Below are 20515 nucleotides of genomic sequence, written 5' to 3' on the forward strand. Positions count from 1 at the left end.
GTGACTGGCTGTAATGTGGCGTCATGCGCCACCAACCTATCCTGTGGTGTCCCGCCTGCAGTTGGTGGCTTTCTGTGGTCTGTGGGTCTGGGCTCTGCCCCCTCAGGCCCTCCAGCCCCGGGCAGGTTGCACAGGAGCATTTCCTGGGCAGGTACTGTCCACCTCGTGTGTGAGCCCACATCTACCCCTACCCCCCTCCAGAAAACCCCTGGTGTAGTGTATTTCTTCTCACTTGTACAGTACTGTATTTACCACATGGTTTTATAATGTCCATATTATATGGAAGTTCCAATTTATTGATCGCATTGCTATCTAAAGTGTGCGATTGAAAGACCAAAATGTTGTTTTCAAAATGAAATACTCTAAAAGAACAGTTATACATTTTGGAAAACTTGTGCTTATTTGCTTTCTGGTGAGAGTGAGATGGATTGAAAAAACTCTTACCTGTCTGTCCACTATAAAGCTACAGCCAGGAGACAGTTAGCTTAGCTTAGCATTAAGACTTGAAACTATAGACTACGTCTGTGCTTCTTCCCACTATCCAGAAATGAAGTTAAAATATCTTGTGTATGAACGCCACCAGCTTGCAAATTTTAGGCCAAAGTCTGTGCGATCGGGGGATGAAGCTGTTGTAGCGATGTCCTGTCAATAAAAGTGCTCGGCCAATCGTGAGTCAGTCTCAGCTGTCAATCATGGCGTTTCACCTAGTTTTTATAGCATCACAGAAACCATCTTTGAGATAAATTCAATGTGTAAATTGACTTTTTTTTGTCCCATCCACTAACATAGAGGAGGTGGGTTCATGATCTATTCTTTCGGCCATCTTTATTTACAGTCTATTTCTGAAACATGGAGAAACTTTTAAACTGTCTCTCTTCAAAGGTAACAAAGTTTGTCTAACAGCAACTCTTAAACTCAAAATAATAAATTATATCTGCTTTTTTTTATCTATCCAAAGTGGCTATTTCTTGGCTATATGCTCCACAATGCTCGACTGTCTCCTTGCTCCAGCTTCCTATTTGCCACACAGACAGAGAGAGTGGTATTGTAATCAGTAGGAAAACAAATAAGGGTGTTCTCCAAAATGTTAAACTGTTCTCTTAATTTGAAGTGAGACATTATGTATAAGAAATTATTTTATGAATTATGCTGAAAAACTGTGCAAGTGAAGAACTTTTCTGCTTCACCCATCAGTCTTCTATTAACACGGGAGGGAAACACGCCTGCACTCGGATCAATTAGTCCAATGACACCTAAAGATGGGTCATGATTAATTTTTTGTCTACCTCCATGATTTATTTGTCCGTCCCAATCATCCTCTCTAACTCTTGTGTTTTTGAAATATACTCGGGTTGACCGTTTAACCTTTGACCTTGTCAACAGGAAAGCCCAGACCTCATCTAACTCTGCTGCTCTTCCTTGTCTTACTGGCAGAACAGTAGGACATTGGAGACGATGTCAGAGCTGCAGCTTTAAAGGCCAACGCTCCAGCATCAGACACGCCTGACGTTGTTGGCTCCTTCTTCTTTGTTGAGTGTGTAGAGAGCATTGGGAGATAGCAGGAGTGGAGGGCCTGGTCTGGGCTGCTGTTGCTGTAGTTGCAGCTTGTTTGGGCTGCGATTTCCCTTTAGGATTAAAAACGTGCTCTATCTCTCTGTAACCAACAAGCCGACCAAACAGATGCATGCGCCTTGACGGAAATCAAGTAGAAGAAGCAGTGATGGATGGATGCTGCTTACTCCATTGATCTTCTCTGTGTCTCTGATTGCAGTGTTTGTTGGTTGGATTCACTCTTGGTCATGATCTAATCTGTGTGTGTGTGTGTGTGTGTTTGCCTGGCTGCCTTTAGAGTTTGTTTAATCATGTTGATGCATCAGATTCTATTTCATGTGACAATGACTAATTTGACTTTTTATCTACTCAAGTTTAGATTTTAGAGAGAATGTGTGATTAGATTATGTAAAAATCACTTCTGACAGCTGTGGTGAAGTCTTTCCACCTGTGTATATGTTTGTGTTTTTCTGATTGTGTAACAAATAGTGGGCAACACATGTGATGTGTGTGTCACTTCAGTTTTCATGTGTGTATATAACCCACATGGCTGTTGCTGTGTACTCCTGTAGAATCTGTGGTGGTGCTGGAGGAAGGCTCAGGGGTCGCTGCAGCACACAGCCCGTCTGATTGGCTGGAGAGTGAGGAGTTTGAGCCAATGTCCTCTGATCCCATCTTCATGTCTGCTGACAAGTTCACCAAGACCCCGCCTCCTGGAACACTCAGCAGGGTAGGTTGTTGGCGCACACAGAGCAACACATTCAACATACCCTGACAGGAAATAAAGAAAACACCACATGTGCAGGTGAATAATTACATATTCAATATGGTTTGTTTTAAAGTTTATCACAGCTTCTCGACCATTGAAGATGTTTTATCATCAGCTAATGGAGTCAAAAGTCACCTGCTTTTCTTTTGAAGCAAGTTTTCTCACCTTTGCTGCTGAACAAAATCACCACTGCCACACATTAGCAAATTTTTGTAAGAATCTTATCTGCTTAAACCTGCTCAGCGTCATGGTGTCATAATTTAAAGAGCTTGAAATCAACGCCACTTTTTACCTTTCTCCTCCAGTCCTCCTCCACCTCCAGTCAAGATGATGAGAAGTCGACTCTGGAGGAAGTAAGTGAGGGAGCGATTCCCATCGATCAGCCCACCATGGGACCTTCCACACCAGGCAGCCAGGGGCCCGAGCTTCCTTTCCAGAGTCATTCTCCATCCCAGGGTCACGGACTTAACAAGTCCAGCTCCTCTCCGGAGCTCCAGACGTTACCTGAAGCCTTCACCAAGGCTGCTCTGGAGTCCGAGACGGTGCTGGTAGACACATTGCTACCCAGAGCGCCCTCAGATGGCAAGCCTCAGCAGCAGCAACCTCACTTTGAGAAAGATAAGGTGGAGGTAAGTGCGGGAGGGGACGTTAATGGGCTGGGAGGCCAGAGTCATGGCGCCGAAGGCCCTGCTGTAGCATCATCTCAGATTGGAGGGGCAAGGATGAGGCTGGAGTTTCCAACGGCGGTGGCACAACCTGGACCCATCTCCCCCGGCGGAGGCCACCGGCCCCGGGGTCACACCATCTCAGTATCGGCCCCCTCCTCCAGAAGGGAGAGGAGGACAGACAGAGACTTGTACCACAGTCGGCCAGGACCCAGCAACACTGAGAAGATTTCTGGACTGAGTCCCAGGTACTCCACCATTAATGCAGGACACTGCTGCAGCCTCCGTCCTCCGTCACTGCCAAATCACTGACGTAGTTAACTAATGTCTGCTCAGTTGGCAAGTTTCATAGAGGAGATCTGCCAGTGCAGAACATTTAATTACATTCCACAGCCAACATTTACATTGAAAATATGTTTGAGATGATGAAAAATTACTGGTTGAAATGTTACTGCAGCACATTATTCACTTCTTCCTAGAACATAATCAGTACATTGGTGGATATATTTAGATTTTCATTAAATGTCTTCATTTTTATAAATATTTATCAGTGAATGATTTTGTATGAATTACACAACTGGGTTTTAAATGTCAGACAAAAACGTGACAATGTGACTTATTACTTTTAAAAGAGTGTGTGTGTGTGTGTGTGTGTGTGTGTGTGTGTGTGTGTGTGTGTGTGTGTATATGCTTAACACTGACTTATTACTTTTAAAAGAATGTGTGCGTGTGTATATGCTTAACACTTTTTCTCTCTGTCTTTCTCTCCTCTAGCTTTGTCTTCCTCCAGCTGTACCACTCTCCTTTCTTTGGGAATGAGGCCAACAAGCCACTGCTGCTGCCTAAAACTCAGGTTGGTTGACCTCTGACCCGGCTGACCTGATCTCTGCTCTACAGTGTTGTCACCCCCGTCATGTTTTCATTGTCACTTGTCTATCTGGTAGTTTTGGCTTTATTTAGATATTTTTTGACATTTTAGGGAATCTTAATGAATAAAAATCTAGTATATGTAGAGTACAAATATCAACGAACGGGTGAAATTATAAGCACTTTGCAGAAAATTCCTGTGTATATTGTTGAAGTATCTAATCTCAATATATGCATTTGTCACATGGGGATGAAGTGGCCATCAGCTTTGGCAGTGATATGCTCTCTGAGTACACTTGTAGTTTACGACGTCTTCTCTCTCTGGCAGGTGATCGACCGAGCTGTGAAGGTTCTGGACCAGATGCCTCCTTATGACACCCATAAGATCGGAGTGGTGTTTGTAGGAGCTGGTCAGGTGAGAAGATATGGACCTTGATGGTTGTCTTAATTAAGAATTACTGCCGTTCTTGCTAACTTCGCACCCTCATCACCTTCACACTCTTCAGGTTAACAACGAAGTCTCCATCCTATCAAACGAGTACGGTTCGAACCGCTACGCTGCCTTCCTAACAGGCCTGGGCAAACTAATCCATCTGAAGGACTGTGACCCCGACCAGATCTTCCTTGGAGGCCTCGACCAGTACGGAGACGACGGAGAGTTCACCTACTGCTGGCATGACGACATCATGCAGGGTCAGTGCACGTGTGACGGGGAAATAACGGTCTAATTATTATGGTGGTTATTTGTTTTCCACTGCCAGTCTGCTCTTTTTGGTTTGAATGAAATCGTGTCTCTGCAGCGATCTTCCACATTGCCACACTGATGCCAAACAGGGAGAGCGACAAGGGCTGCTGCAACAAAAAGCGTCACATTGGCAACGATTTTGTCATGGTTGTGTACAATGACTCTGGAGAGGAATACAAACTTGGCACAATTAAGGTACATGCACACACACTAGCAAAAAAACAGAAATCCAATAGAAATTGCATTCAATATTAATGTTTCCGCTCCAATGTCTCGTCTCCTTTTTTAGGGCCAGTTTAACTTTGTAGAGGTCATTATAAAACCACTGGATTTCGAATGTAACCTGGTCACCCTCCAGTGCCGCAAAGGTGAGACATCTGATTTTTCTCATCTTGTTCCTTGTTGGCTGTCAGTATTGTTTTACAATTTTTTGTTATCCTGTTCTCTATTTCAGACCTTGAGGGCTTAGTCGACACAACAGTGGCAAAAATCGTTTCAGACCGCAACCTTCCACTCTTAGTCAGACAGATGGCTCTGCATGCGAATGTAAGCCTTCCCCTTATCTCTGCCTCTCACACTCACTCACACACACACACACACACACACACACACACTCTGTTCACTCTTCTTTCTGTTTGTGCAGATGGCCTCTTTGGTGCACCAGTACAGAGCAAACCCTTCAGATGCTTATGCCTCGAAGTGGCTGGCGAGATTACGACACATTAAGAGGATTAGGACCAGGGTGAGAACAACACAAACAAACGTCACTGTCACGGGTTATTCAGATTCTCATTAGCTTTCTGAAATTGCATCCATCTTTTCTCTCTGCTCTGACTCTCAGGCACAAGAAGACATTCAGTCTCGCTCGACTCCCGGCATCTCGCTGACCCAAGGACACACTCAGCAGAACAAGTCGTTTCAGCAGAGCAATCAAGCACCAAACCCTGAAACCTCGGGGCAGAGAAAGAGACTTGTATCAACAGTGGACGATTTCACCGATTTTGTTTAATTACATATCTTATCCTGGCAGACGCAAACACACAAACGCCTGCGCACACACACGTGTCTGCATACACACATGCGAGCATGCACTCATGACCATAGACAGGGTGTGTTTGTGTGTTTAACGTGTGGAATAAAAAGTGACCATGGACAAAATTGGAAGTGTTGCGTTGTGCCCTGTTTACAATAAAGCAGCCATCATCATTATTTTTTTAATAGTAAGAGTTAATCATGAAAACATCGTGAAAGGCAGCATCATAGTGAGTTCCAGTTTATCACCTCCAACAAGGAGGTTTCATCCGTGTTCATTTAGGTTTGTTTTTCAGCAGGATGACTCAAAAACTAGTGAACAAATTTCCATGAGAGTCAATGGAAGGATAGGGCGTTTGACATGTTAATCGATTTTCCAGGAAATAATTAATGGATCTTGAAAGATCTAGCAAACTTAATTGTGGTTTCATAAAGGGACTGTCTTGGAAGAGGTATCTGCACTACCCAGTGCTAGTTTATCTGTCCGGCTCACAACTTTACTGTCCTGGTTCAGTCACTGGTCTCTGAGCGTCTTCACTTCCTCCTCTTTGGCTAAAATATGCAGCTAAACCCCCCAATGCACCACCTGCTCATCAGAGTTTGCAACTGTTCTATTTACACACATATTTCCTCAGGAGACCATAAATGAAGCCAAAAGACTTCAAGTCATCAGGTTGTCAGAAACACCTGTCCACCAAAATGGATGATTCTGCTGCATGTCTTAACACGCATCAAGCTCAAAGGGTCAAAGTTCATGATTCAATGTTCAGGTGTAAGTTACATTACATCTCCACTCAGGCCGTTAACCTTCAGCACAGAGCAGGACAATAATTAGTGACCAGAAACATTTCATTCTGCACAGTTCAGCTGTCAAACTCTTTATTTGACTTTGTCAAGTGCAAAAACATGAGAAGTGCTACAACTGCAAAACAAAGATATAAGATACAAAAGAGCATAGACAAATATTTTCAAAGACAAATTCTGTAACACTGTTTTAAAACGAAACGCATGGTACAACGACATAAAGGCAGCTGGAAGACACAAAGGTCGGCTTTGGCACGGTACTGTTACACACAGAGCAGGAGTCTGAAGGCATCGCCTGTGAACTGCTGGGCCTCCTGTGATTTGTACTTGACATTGTGAACAAATATCTATATTAAATACATTGATAGCTTTGGCTGAAGTGCTTCAGTTTGACTGGAGGAATGTAAAACCTTGGAATCTGCAACACCAGTGCTTGACATAATGAATACGCTGCTGCAGCACAAACAATACTGGTCATGAAAAGCAAAAATATATACACCACACAGCACCAATATATACAGAAATGTACACACACAAGGCGAAGAAGACTTTGGGCCCTTTTCATTCCCTTTTTTTTTTTTGGAGATCCTGAAACGAACGAGTGAAATCAAACAACTTAGTTGCTCGGAAATTGGTGCGTTTAAAGTTCAACATTTTGCTTTATGCTCTGTGATGGTGGGTCTGCTTTAAAGAGGGGAAAAAACCTCAATCTCTTCATATCCTCTAACAACCTGTGAAAACAGGGCCAGCGCATCGCTTCCTAGTTGGACTGAGAGAAGAAGGAAGCTGGCGTCTGGACGTCTCTGTCTGCAGTTTTTGGTTTTCCTGGTTGTCTGTCCAGGTTTTGGGGGAGAGGGCGGGTTCCCTGAGATCTGCCCACTGGACACAGGAAGTATGTACGTACGCTTTATCAAAACAAGATGACAAAAAACACAACAAAAGCACAAGACACAACTGCAAACTACTGATTTGATACCTTGAATGTCTCTATAATGACACATGAGTTAAATATGGTGTTGGATATCAGCTCCATCAGAGAATAAAGTGCTAAGTACAAAACGAACAAATGAATGAATGACTCGGCGTTGGTAACAACTCAGGATACGTGAATGATGCAAAAGCTTTGGCAACGTTTATGCTAAAGATACAGTATGAGTGAAGCTTTCTCTATTGGTTTGGATACCCAGCTTATTCCTTTACACCACACCTCTACATCTGAACAAAAGTGCTTTGAAATTACAACCATATTGAACACAACACGATAAAAACATTGAGAGAAGATATTGGGAGTCATTTAGCTTTATGATGTGTAAATATTCAGTACTGTGTATAAGTGACTGAAAAAGCATGTTTTTCTTCAACACTAATCTAACACTAAACTTTACTAAGCACCATGTTTTCCTTCTTTATTCCCTTTCGTCAATGCTCCTGCTCATCTGCGCTACCACCACTTGCTACTCCTTCTTTTCGCTGCTTATTTCTTCCCTTCATTTTTCATCTCTCTCATATAGACCAAATATGGAGAAGATGGTGATATCTGCACCCTGAAGAACTGGCTGCTGGGATCCCAACAGAGGTGTGTGTGTGTGTGTGTGTGTGTGTGTGTGTGTGTGTGTGTGTGTGTGTGTGTGTGTGTGTGTGTGTGTGTGTGTGTGTGTGTGTGTGTGTGTGTGTGTGTGTGTGTGTGTGTGTGTGTGTGTGTGTGTGGTGCCAGTGTTACTGATGTTGAGGGGACCTTCATCTGTTGACACAGTCACATTATGGGGACAAAAAGCAAGTCCCTATAACGTGTATTGTTAAATCATTCAATTTAACTGTGGAGACATGTTTAAGACACAACTGGGTTTGTGTGCGTGCCTGTGTGTTTGTTTGTTTTCTCGTTCAGGCTGAATTGTACGACACATTACCATTAGCACGTCGGCGCCTACAGTGTTAATTTTCTATGCATGTGTGAACCTGCATGTGCGTATATCTGTGTGTGCCTGCATGCAAATACATATGGGCTGAAAACCATAATAACGTGACTGTTGTCAGACAGGCCACAAGTACCCATGGTAACCGAAATATCAAATATAAAAAATACGGAGACAGACAACATAACTGAGAAATCAACACATTATTTTTGTCAGAGATATACAAAAAGACTGACGGCACTGTCTGCTTTCAGTTGCCTCAGTTCTCTGCTGAACACGCTCGTGTGCTCCTGTCGATGACCCCACGTGACCTCCAGGGTCACACGGGGTCAGGGGTTAGTGTCGGTGTGGGGGATTATGGGATAGCGGGTATACCTTGGTTTCAACGTTGGGTGTTTAAACCAGCTCACTAAGCATCTGGTGACCTGCACCTTGATTCTGGAGTTTGGATTGGATCTCTGTAAAGTCTTCCTGTCATTTCCCCAAACTGCTCTTCTCTGTGATTCTTGTTTTCTTTCTTTCCTCTGGGTTTAGAGAGGGGGTCCCCAGGGACAGAACCAGCTGCCCCCGTCCTCCTCTCGTCCTTAACCCAACATTTACGCCCACATTCTTTCCCTCCACCGTTCACTTCTGTTCCTCTCTCCATCCAGAGTCCTCAGGATTTGGGCTGTCCAGAGCCGTGTCTGTCGACGTTGGGGTGCACCTTATTTTTGAGGGGTGGGGGCTTGCGTTTCCGCTTGCGTGTGGGAATGGTGGTTGTGTGGGCGGGGTGGTTGAACAGGCTGGAAGCGGGGAGGGTCTCCCTTTCTCTGGGAGGGTCCCAGTCCCGGGTGATAGGTGTAGGAGCAGGAGTGGGAGGCAGAGAAGGTGCAGGGGTACATGGAGGTGCAGTGGGGGTTTTGGGCAGTGGGACTTGTGTAGGGGGAGTGTTTGCTGATGAGACGGGGAGAGAGGAGTCACATTTATCTGTGACTGGTGTGGGCAGGGGTGCACTGACTGAAGGTTTGGCTGAGGAGGACTGAGGAGCAGGGGTATGTGTTGGGGCCGAGGTTAGTCTGGGCTTCAAAAAAGGAACAGGTGTGGCTACAGGAGTCTTTTTGGGGTTGGCATCAGTGTTTCCACAATCCTTTGAAAGTTCACTTTTATCTGTCTTTTTCCCCCTCTTGCTCCCTTTGTGTTTTTCTTTGCCGCTCTTTCGTTCTCTCCATCCAGCAGAGTCCTTGTCATCCCCCTTCCCCCTCTGTCCTGCCTCACTCCTTCCTCTCTGACCACTGCTTCCTCTTCCTCTACGTCTCCTTTTCCTCTGGGCTCGCTCCAATCTACACTCGATGTGGTACAGATCCTCTGTTGCCATGGTGACACGATCAAGCTGTTGCAGTAGGGCATCCAGGGTAGGGAGCAGCCTCCTCAGAGAGGCTTCCGTCTCGGCCCTCTCCCTCCAGCTGGTTCCCCCCACCACCACTCCGGGGCCCAGCCCCAACCCCAGGCCCAACCCGAGCCCCAAGCCGATCCCTGGTGCTTCTGTCAGACTGCAGGGGCTGGAGGAGGCCGGGCGCCACGAGGCCTCTGAGCAGGCATCGACGCTGTCAGGTGTGGGTGGAGAGTCGGGACCGTCCAGTGGCGGCAAGCACAGGGACTTACAGTCGCTGGTGGAGGATGAGCGGGATGGTGGCAGCTCCATGCCTTCAAAACGCACCTTGTGACGAAACTAAGAAGAAGATAAAAGACAAGATGGAGGCTCAGGGGAAAAGTAGGGAAATTGATGCATATTGTCTAAGTAGACCTAAGTCACCAATAATTAACAGTTATCGTTTCATATTTTGTCCTAAAAGAATCACTAATCTCAAACTATTGTATTTCTTCCCTGAATCACAGTTGTAGATGAAACAGGAAGTGTACCTCCTTGGCCCGGCTGAGTCCCATCCACATTTTGAGTCGTCTGAGGAACAGCTCGACCATCTCGTAGTCTTGGAGATCCACGGCTGGACGGTACAGCTCGGCTCGTGCGCGGCGGTAGTTCCTCAGTAGCACGGAAGTGATCAACCAAAGCAACACCAGCCGAATTACAGCGAAGCTCGCGTGGAACACCAGCGAGGTGACAGAGCTGGAGGGTCCGGTGAACGTCCAACCGGGACGCCACGATAACAGGCCTCGCCCACCAGCGCCCAGCAGAGACAGACAGCTGGAGCTCACACTGCCGTAACCGTCCAGAACAGAGTGGAAGAGCTGCGGTGAAGGAGACAGAGCAAAGATATAGACCGGAGATTTTCTGGATCCGGGATATAATAATAATACCTGGATTTACTTTAAACAGTAAGTTATACATGTTGCAATAATGAAGAGAGAAATGAAACTGACATTTCATGTCACATATAAACATATGAATCTTATATTAAAATGGTAAATAGATACCAGAATTGAACGTAAAGCACCCTAATGTGTTAAAGCTGAATGTTCATCTCATGCATCACTGCCATTATGAATTTTATATTTACCAAACACCAGCATGTTAGCTTTGTCATTCTGGTGTTTGGTAAATATAAAATTCATAATGGCAGTCATATTAGTTTAGCATGTTAACGAGCTAACATTAGCACTGAACCGAGTACAGCTGAGGCTCATGGGAACTTCATTAGTTCTGCAGGTATTTGGTCATATACCAAACCATTGGACAAGTAAAAACACTTTGACCTGATGGTGGCGCTCCACTTTAAAGCTACAGTGTCGTTTATTTCAGGCTCATGGTGAAATCCTTCAGCTGAATACTGGGAAGTTGTGTTTGGAAATGTCTCACTGATTGCGACATTCTTTTTTTTTTAGATTATCCTGCTTCAAATAGTCCTGATGAGTCAAAACCAGGTGAAGGAGACTTCATAAGAAAAGAATGATGCTCAGTGGAAAGCACAAGGGGCTCAACAGTGACACAGAGTAATGTTGGTGACGTTTTTTGTTGGAAAAATGACTCTTTGCCATCACTTCTCATTATTATTTCGTAAAATATTATATTTTTCTTCTTTCCTCTATTCATGTTCACGTATCATATTCATCCATCCATTTTGACATTGCTGTCTCAAAAACAGGTTACATCTCCACGGTTCAATAAAGGTCAAATAAAAGAAAAAAACAAACAGCTATAATGTGTCATCATGTTATTTTGTACAAAGTAGAGTCAGTTCCTGTGATTATAACTTCTATGCTAGAAATGACCTGAAGAAACAGTACAGCTGTTTGGCTGTGAGGCTGTTATTGTACTTGGTCTAATAATAAATATGTGGTTATGCTTATGTAAAGGTTTATTGGAGAATTGGTTTCCTGTAAAGACATGTTTGGTGTGTGTGTTTGTGTAGGAGAGGCTCAGCGAGAGAGAAACAGCAGGAACAGACTGGAGACTGACCAGGTGTCCTGTGTGTGAGTAGGCCAGCATCAACAGCAGTAATGCCAGGGCGACTCCCAGCAGCTCCCAGACCGAGCGCCGCAGAGCTCGGCCAAACACGGCCCACTCTCGGAGAAACCGCAACTGGTGAGACGCCTGCAGGGTGACAGAGAGAGGGAGGGAGGAAATGAACAAAGTGATTTTGTCTTGATACTACATAATACTAAATAAAACACATATTACGACTTGGGCCTTACTTGCATAGTCGTGGCCCCCACTTGTAGCTTTTATGGTAACATTACAAGCTTTATATATCTTTCATTCAGAAAATACTGTTGTCAAAAGACTAAACTCCCACACACACAACGAGCAATTTTTGGGTCAGTGCCTAGTTCACAGACACCAATCGAACAATTCATGGACTATTGACAGAACCACCTGAGCTATCACTATAGTAATCACCACTCACCACAGTATATCATATTAATTAATTGAATCAGTAATGTCTAAGAAAACAAACAAATTTGCTGAATAATATATCTGGAAACACACACAAATTGAGCACACCTCTAAAACTTGTAGTCTTTTAATAATACTATAATACTTATAATACTCCAACTATCTTATCCCAGTCAGCGGCTCTCATTCTCAAGCCCAACAGTTCTACTGAAGACAAAATTCTTTCAATAAATGTTTACTTTCCCCCAAGGAGGTTATGTTTTTGCCTGCTTTTGTTTGTTTTGTTAGTTAGCAGGATTACGCATGTGACTACTGGATGGATCACCACAAAACTTGGTGGAAGGATGCGGTATGGGTCAGGGAGGAAACCGTTCCATTTTGGTGTGGATCTGGATCAGGAGGCCGATCCAGGAGTCTTTGGCAAAGGCATTTTCCTGAATTTTTGTTGATTTCTCAGAGAACAATTCATGGATCTTGACGAAAAAAGGGCACTGATATTTCTGAGTGTGTGCAATTTGGTGTAGATCCAAATAAAACGGGAATGGAGACGGAGGCATATGCTTTACTGAGAGCTATTCTCATTTTTTTTTATAGATCTCAAAGGTTAAATAAGTTAATTTGAAGAAGTTCAGTTTTTTAGAAAATGTAAATGCAAATATTCGTTGGGGACTATTTTCAGCGGAGAATCAATACACACTTGATGCAGCAGTATTCTCAATAAAGTTCAATTCAACAATGTGGATTATTAACAAGTTTCTAACTGTTTTTGTATGAAGTTCTTGGGCCCAGAGGAACAAGTTGTATCAAGGTTCAGACAGATGATACTTACGCTGGATTTATTGACAATAAAAAAAAAAATCTAATTATCTACTATAAACTGTGATGATGTTCTTTTAAGTGATAACATGCCAAGTGCACTGTTATTATATTTATAACAGAACTGATAGCTAAGAAGCTGAGACTACTAAATTACACAACAGTTATAATAATCAAACATATTGCATGTTTTTCTACATTACATGTTAATAATCAGCCCCTCTCTCTTACCTTGAGCACCAGTATCAACAACAGCAATGCAGACATGACTGTGTACATCTGACTCTGCTTGGCCAGCGGGTAGAAATCTGTGAAGGCGTCCCGCGGGTGCTTCATGTACAACGTCCACTGCTTCTTGGCCATGGTGCAGCGGCTCAGGTGCAGCCCGCACACAGAAGCTGCCAGAGTCAGTTTACAGAGACCCAGGATTCTCCAGGCTGACAGCAGGTAGCTGTAGCCCTCTCTGAGGAAGCCCATGATCCCCCGCACCAGGAAGTACAACACCAGGGCAAGGAGAATGATCTAGAGAACAAGGAATCACAAAGTTTCACTGCAGATGTGTCGCTTCACGATGCCAAAGACAAGGAGGATTCAACAAGGATGCAGTGGAAGGTTTGGGGTCAATATTATTAGCAGTTTTACTGTAGTTATCTACTTCGAGATCTGCAAATGTTTGTCTGCATGCATGTATGTATGTATGTGGAACATAGCGGTCGGCAACTGGGTCAAACCACGGCTCAAAATCGCAGCCAGATCATTTTTATAGTTTTATTGTTTTTATTTCACGATATCAGACTGAAACAGACATTCCTTGGTACTGATCCTGTCATGGCAACGGCATTCAACAGAAACACTTCCTCTTTAGCAGTTTGTCTACAAAGTAAAAGCACAATGTTCGTTTTGTTGCTGCAATTCTTTTGCATAAAGGTAAATTGCTTTTATTTTGAAAAGGTGTGAACGTGTGTCTGAAGATTGTGCCAACTCTGAACTTGCTGTCATGCAATGTTTGAAAAAATAACAGTTCAGTAAATCATTCATACTTAAATATAAACCACACATGTGAACAGTAATGAAGCAAATAGTTTCATTTTATGAAAAACTTTGACTATAAAATCTTTGCAGATAAACCAGGTAGGTTGAAGACAAAGTTTTCGAACTTCACTCTACATCATAGACTGCTCTACATACAATGTCCATCATACAAACTATTAAAAGTGTATTTATTATAATAGGGGTTGCGAGTGGTTACCGTGAGAAGGAGCTGTAGGTCAAGGCCTGTGATTGGCCACAGCGTGATGACATGGAGGTCAAGGCTGGACTGGGCACGCTCAGAAACTGGGAACTCGAAAAGGAAGGAGAAGACGGCGAGGAGGTTTGTGTTGATGTTGTAGAGTGAGAACTCCACAAACACAGCACGAGTCCTGTGAACAAACAGATGAACACAAGACACATAAGACCAAGAGTCACTTCCTGTTGTGAAACAGACTTTAGGATTTTATTTGTTTTATCTAACCTGGGTGTTTCCATCACAGGAAGTTCTATTTGAGACTTTCACCATCCGTTCTTTATCTACTCTGAGTTGCTCCCAGCGGAATATCTGCGACCTCGTACCACATGTGGTTTAAACAGGATTAAAGGTTTGTTTTTGCCACAACTTATTCTCAGAACACTTGTTGAAAGTGAGCCCACATTCTTAGCACATCCTTTCCCTGATTGTTTTCTATGTTTTATTGTCATGTTTGATGTTTTATAAATTTTCATGTGCAACATTTTAATGACTGCAGGCTGTAGGCAAATTTCACCGCGGGGACATTAAAGCCTCGAGCGTGCATGGTTCTGTTTTGTTCGAATCATTGTGTAATTGTGCACACATGCACATCGAGCCCCATTTCGACTCCCTCACCCCTGGCCCCTGGATTATGGAACAACCTGGACAATGAAGTCAGAGAGTTTATAAAATCAGGTTTTTAGTAGTTTCTTTGCTTTTTTGCAGAAAATACACATTTATAATTCTAACCTCGAATTAGGATCTAGTCTTATACTGTAACTTTTACTTTTTTATAACCTTTTCTTGTAATTCCAGTCCATGTTTACTACCTGTAGTTGAGCCAGTGCTGCTGCTTCAGCTGCTGTAAGGAGGAAGAGGCCTCCATTAGGCTTCGGTTCAGCTGGTGCACCACGTCGCCGCTGTTATACGCCCTCACTTGACCCAAACGCCACACCCTAGAAAGATGAGTGGGAGGAAATGCAGTGTAGAACATGACACATCAAAAGGGAACCAGATGTTAAACATACAACTGAATCTGGCTGAATCTTAAGTGAACATCTGTTTTGTAACGGACAGGTTTTCAATCCTATTCTCACCAGTTTGCATCTCGACCACCAAAGTCCTCAGCGTCATTATCTGGAGAAGGGAACCAGCCCCAAACACTGTCTCCTGCACTGGCACCACCTGTAACTGGGAAGAAATAACAGCTTTAAAAAGATCAAACTGAGACAATCTCATCTCACTGAGCTGATGACAGAGCATAAGTTCATTAAACAGATGAACAGAAATGATAAAAAATAACATCTGCTAGAGGACCTGTGATGCTACACATAGAAAACTAAATGCAGCAGACTTTACAGGTACAGCGAGTTTCTCTCAGATCAATAAAGCTTCAGTGACCACGGTTAAATCTCACCTTGTGTGTCGCGGGTTTGTCGCAGCCTCAGTGTGCCGAGTAACACGCTTCCTGTGTCTCTCAGGAGGGCAGAGTCGTCCAGTAACCGTGGCAACAGGGACTCATTCAGCCACATCAAAACGTTGTCACGGCTAAAAGACACATCACACATTGCTGAAGAAAATCATACTGAAGAAAATCATACGGTGTCTATACCTTTGACCAGAAGACGTTAGTGATGCTCTGCTCTACACAAACAAAAACTTTTTCTCTCTTATTTTAATAAAAGTACACATGAAAGTTTATTCTCAAAAGTGTAGAAGAGAAAAACTGCAGCTCAATAATAAGAGAATCAAGATGTTTGTGTGTTTCCCAATAGAAATTCTGAAAGTATTCTAAGCAGACAATTTGGAGGTCACTAAAAAATTTGCCATTATTCTCAAAGGTACCAGCTAATTAAAAGGTCTAACATTTTTGGAGAATACAAAAAATCTAAATTTTAATTAAAACAGGACAGTTTCTTATGAGGTCAAGTTCAGAATCTGTTTGCTCGTGTGTGTACCTGCTGATGTTGTGATACTCAGGTGTGTGTAGCACTTGCTGCAGTTGATTGCGCAGTCGGAGGCCGTGTGCGTCTTTGGCAGAGTCAGAGTAGTTGAGGAGTAAAACCACCAACAGGAAAAACATATAAACCAGGAAATTCTGAAAATGAGAAACCAAACATTTAGTGATGAATCAAGACATAGAGATTTAAATATTTATTCTACCAGATATTATATGAATAAAAACATCATCTCTTTAACCCATTTTACATTATCTACTGACTCACCTTCAGCATGGTGTGCAGCATGTGGACCTTGCGGGCCTGGTGCCGAGCTTGGGACAGAGCGAAGCCCTGCGGTGGTCTCACCCTGGGGACCCGCTGGACCACTCTCTCCACACGGGGGAACTCCACCAGCACATCCTGGTCCTCCGGACGCAGGCGCCGCACAAACACTGCAAAATAAGCTGCCTCACACAAGACCTGTGCGACAGAGAGCACAGCAGCAACCGAGCAGTGAGATTTGGAAATCTATATCAAAGCTTGAGAGGTTGTTCAATTTACTCAGCTCAACATGGATTATGTGATTTATATTGATCAGTTTAAATGAAAATAGGAAAACTGAGATACAATGTGTCAACGTGACCCCACCCTGATGGGAATTCAACGAAAAGAAATTTGGGTGTGTGCAGTAAGTGTATGAAATCACAGCTTTCCAGGAAGAAAGAAAAACCCAGCCCAGTTATTCGCCTGAAGTCAACGTGTTTTAAATCCCTCTCACGTGTTTCAAGGGGACAAAAGTGTCGGATTATATTTTCTCTAAAACCTGCCTCACTTGATTTCTTTTGGTGACTTAGGGGCAGCACAACAAGCTGTAAACATAACATCCTATTACGTTTGTATGCATGTTGCAGCGTTTCAGTTTTTGGGCTCCACCACCTCTACAATATGTAACTTCGGACACTAGGGGTCTCTCAAATGAAACAATAACAAAAACCTACTTTGATGATGTCATGAAGCAGCGTGGGATCGTGGAAGTTGTCTTCACCACTATTGCCATTGAAAATCTACCTGATGCAGATCACGTTAACCGATGCGGTAACGTATCAAAGTTTTATTCACGTTACAAAGCAAATTGCAACAAATAATTCTGATCCATTAAAAGTGACCAATACAAACAGTGGAAGAAATAAACAGCCGACTTACTAACTGGCTAGAAATGTGTTTTTCCTGTGTTCACGCTGTTTGCCCCAGAAGTTAGAGCAGAGACGACCAGACAAAGCCACAGGTAAAGCAGATATGATGCAATTAAAGGTTGAAATGAAACATCCCGTCATTTTGAATATAATTGTGTGTTTCACTGAGTTTGAACATTGTTGAAAATGTTTTGGATAATTTAATAATACAAGTAGATATATAACATATGTCTTGTTGTTTTGAGACTTTTTAATGACGAATTGTTACATATAACATATTATACATACTGTAGTGACTTGATACATTTTTTTATATGAATAAACTAATCATACAACATCATGTAAATGCAGAAAACAGTGAGGATTTTTGTGTTAAAAGAGGATTACAGAATATAAATGTGAGTGTGTGTGTGTCTACCTTGATTGGCTCCAACAGCAGACACGAGCACAGGAAACTGGCAAAACAGGAGATGAGCCACATCATGGCCACATTTTGACTGAACCCGCGGCCCGCCCAGATCGAGACGCTATTGGCCAGAGCGATCACCGCCCAGCTGCCCCACAGGGTGGCACGCCCACACCAGGGAGGGAACCGCCTGGGACGACACACGTCTGTCATAACTAGAGAAGGGAGAGAAGTCCAGGGGATGTGGGAAGCAACAAATTAAAGGTAAATCCAGGCCAAAAGAAACGAAATCTGACCAAAACAGCAAATCAGAGTCTGCAGATAACTCATCTACGAAAAAAATAACTTTCAGATGAACGTTTGAGTTTAGTTTGGAACAAAGATTTTTACGACTGTAGTGTTGTGATGATACTTCAGATTTCAGGTCATTGGCAGCACATTTTTTTGCAATTAGCAAAAAAACACTAGCGGTTTTATTTTACTTGATAAAACAACAGTGTACAAAAGTAGCAGGAACTCTAACATAACGAGGAAATACAATTCCCTGGCATTTTCAGATAAGCTTTATTTTCTGCTGAGACAAGAACCAACTCTATCTAAAACAATACAGCCGAGAGCCAGTATTCGTCAAACTGCTAAACTTTGGTGAAAGATGAAAATAAAAACCCATTGTTTCTGGTCTTTGTTGCAAACATGACTGGAAGTTGTTTGTCAAACTTAACAAATGCTGTAACACTGAAGGAAGAACCAGAGGTATCTTGTGTTTGGGACTTTTAAGTGGAATAAAAAACTATGCATGCCACTAAAACATTTCTCTTTAAAAAAGAGAAACAACATTTTAAATGCTATGGAAGTAGTGTTTAATGAAGGGTAACACAATTTAGACGCAACTAAACATATTGAAGAGCTAATTCCCTAATATTGTAACGTATTTAAGACTTTTTAAGGCCAAGATAATTGAATTTTAGACTCTTTAAGACTGTTTAAGACCCCATAGAAAACCCTGTTACTTACCTTTATTGTTTTCACTTAGCTGGCTGACTGAATTTTATTCCTGCTTCAGTTTGTTGTTTTTCTTTCCCTTTCAGCCTATTTCCTATTCATTATGCATTATTTATTTTTGATTATAAATATATCATATTGTAGTCAGGTTCACATTTAAATTGCTCCTGGATAAATTCACTATTAAGTAAAGAATTTAAATTACAGATGTTTTTTTCAAGATAACGTCCCTGAGAATAATATGATTTAAAAGAAAGGTTTAACATTATGGCATATTAGGTAAATACCGTGTCTGATTGGCTGATTTTGCTGAGCATACATACTGATCTTGTGAGTCTTAAATGTTAGATGAGACTGCATTAACTAAGATGTCAGTTGCTTGATACATGTATTTCTTCTTTACACACACACACACACACACACACACACACACACACACACACACACACACACACACACACACACACACACACACACACACACACACACACACACACACACACCTGTATTTGCGGTGAAAGCAGTTTTCGGTGGGTCCCTTCTGACAGATTCTAGAGGAAGAGGCTCATTGAGCTTCTGGAGGAGGATCACTTCAGTCTTGTCTCCGAAAATGCTCGACCTGACACCCAGAAAAACACAATTAATCTTGTTCAGGGTTAGGGTTAGGGTTATTGCTGGTAATTCTTTGCATCTCTTGTGTCTTTTTCAGAGATCACACTTACAGGTCGGCCATCTCACTTTCATCGGCCTGAGGAAAGAAGTTCTGTCCATCTGCCAGGATGTGTTTGATCAGATCCTCATCTGTGAGAGAAAAGCAGCATGTGTTCAGTTTGGACCTCATTACGTCCACTGGACACAGAGAAATAAGAATTAAACAAACTGACATATGAACTATGATATCATGTCTTAGAGGCTGAAACATGTTTTGTAACCTTGACTAATTGGAAGATTTGTGCCAAGTTTGAAAGGATTCTCTGAAGTTCTTCAGTCAACACGTTCATGAGGTAAAAGAGTTTTGTGAAGTCACAGTGAGCTTGACCTTTGACTTTCAACCACCAAAATCCATTTAGTTCATCTTTGAGTTCAAGTCAACACTTGTATGAAACTTGAAGAAATTCCCTCAAGGTGTTTCGGAGCTGTTGGATTACCAAGACCAAAACATATTTTGTAAGGTCACGGTGATCTCGACCTTTAAAGACCAAATTCTTATCAGTTCATCTGAGTCTGTGAATGTTTGTACTTATTTTGAAGAATTTCCTTCAAGGCGTTTTTTAAGTAGTGTTAAAGTCCACATAAAGACGAGTAAACCGACCACCTGAAAACATTATTCCTCTGGTCACTGGCTGTCGCGGGCGTGGAGGCATTAAAAGTATCTGGTATCTAGTACGAGCAAAGTTTATTCACCTGATCTGAACAACTGTTTTAAAGGCGTCTTACTGTGTTTACCTGAAGAGGTGAAATATTTGTTGCGTTGCTCAGTCCCCTCCTCATCGTCCGGGTTAAAGGTCATGTCGACACCCAAGTGCCTGCTCCCCTGACCCCTCTTCAGCCTGGGCAGTCCTGCTCCGTGCCCCGCCCCTCCCACCACAGACACGTCACTCAACAGCTCCGGCCAATCCCTGTCCTCCGTATCCTCCTCTGCCATGGTCCAACTGTCCACACTGAAACACACAGTGAGAGATGAGCATTATTTAGAGTCTCAAGCAAATAGTC

General features: G+C 42.8%; 2 protein-coding genes and 2 long non-coding RNA genes across 13 annotated transcripts in view; 2 read left to right on the plus strand and 2 right to left on the minus strand.

The window, feature by feature from the left end:
• tsc2 (TSC complex subunit 2) overlaps positions 1 to 5755 on the plus strand; it is a 27754-nt gene extending 21999 nt beyond the window's left edge. For 3 of the 9 annotated variants that reach the window (XM_034596890.1, XM_034596935.1, XM_034596945.1), the window contains 11 exons: positions 62 to 151; positions 2124 to 2281; positions 2626 to 3233; positions 3760 to 3838; positions 4181 to 4267; positions 4359 to 4545; positions 4653 to 4792; positions 4887 to 4965; positions 5052 to 5143; positions 5241 to 5339; positions 5439 to 5755. In XM_034596890.1, coding sequence (XP_034452781.1) covers positions 62 to 151; positions 2124 to 2281; positions 2626 to 3233; positions 3760 to 3838; positions 4181 to 4267; positions 4359 to 4545; positions 4653 to 4792; positions 4887 to 4965; positions 5052 to 5143; positions 5241 to 5339; positions 5439 to 5606 — 1787 coding nt within the window. In that variant the 3' untranslated portion in view covers positions 5607 to 5755. The remainder of the gene's footprint in view (positions 1 to 61; positions 152 to 2123; positions 2282 to 2625; positions 3234 to 3759; positions 3839 to 4180; positions 4268 to 4358; positions 4546 to 4652; positions 4793 to 4886; positions 4966 to 5051; positions 5144 to 5240; positions 5340 to 5438) is intronic. The other 6 variants (XM_034596900.1, XM_034596908.1, XM_034596881.1 and 3 more) reach the window with 3 other exon arrangements.
• LOC117769445 lies at positions 170 to 909 on the minus strand. The gene is made up of 3 exons (XR_004615234.1): positions 782 to 909; positions 730 to 732; positions 170 to 444 (listed from the first exon to the last, which is right to left on the minus strand). It is a non-coding gene; the product is annotated as an uncharacterized LOC117769445 (long non-coding RNA).
• Positions 5756 to 8094: 2339 nt separating the features above from the next.
• LOC117769418 lies at positions 8095 to 8389 on the plus strand. The gene is made up of 2 exons (XR_004615218.1): positions 8095 to 8140; positions 8187 to 8389. It is a non-coding gene; the product is annotated as an uncharacterized LOC117769418 (long non-coding RNA).
• Positions 8390 to 8776: 387 nt separating this feature from the next.
• The window catches only part of pkd1a (polycystic kidney disease 1a), a 63748-nt gene continuing 52009 nt past the window's right edge, over positions 8777 to 20515 (minus strand). The window contains exons 43-56 of one of the 2 annotated variants that reach the window (XM_034596845.1): positions 20249 to 20463; positions 19525 to 19603; positions 19306 to 19421; positions 17813 to 18015; positions 16487 to 16681; positions 16220 to 16359; positions 15679 to 15809; positions 15359 to 15452; positions 15092 to 15217; positions 14244 to 14415; positions 13226 to 13516; positions 11741 to 11875; positions 10246 to 10572; positions 8777 to 10054 (exon numbers count right to left, since the gene is read on the minus strand). In XM_034596845.1, the coding sequence (XP_034452736.1) occupies positions 9002 to 10054; positions 10246 to 10572; positions 11741 to 11875; positions 13226 to 13516; positions 14244 to 14415; positions 15092 to 15217; positions 15359 to 15452; positions 15679 to 15809; positions 16220 to 16359; positions 16487 to 16681; positions 17813 to 18015; positions 19306 to 19421; positions 19525 to 19603; positions 20249 to 20463 (3277 nt within the window). In that variant the 3' untranslated portion in view covers positions 8777 to 9001. The remainder of the gene's footprint in view (positions 10055 to 10245; positions 10573 to 11740; positions 11876 to 13225; positions 13517 to 14243; positions 14416 to 15091; positions 15218 to 15358; positions 15453 to 15678; positions 15810 to 16219; positions 16360 to 16486; positions 16682 to 17812; positions 18016 to 19305; positions 19422 to 19524; positions 19604 to 20248; positions 20464 to 20515) is intronic. The other variant, XM_034596852.1, reaches the window with a different exon arrangement.

This window comes from Hippoglossus hippoglossus, chromosome 1, assembly GCF_009819705.1.
Source record: "Hippoglossus hippoglossus isolate fHipHip1 chromosome 1, fHipHip1.pri, whole genome shotgun sequence".
Taxonomy (NCBI): Eukaryota; Metazoa; Chordata; class Actinopteri; order Pleuronectiformes; family Pleuronectidae; genus Hippoglossus; species Hippoglossus hippoglossus.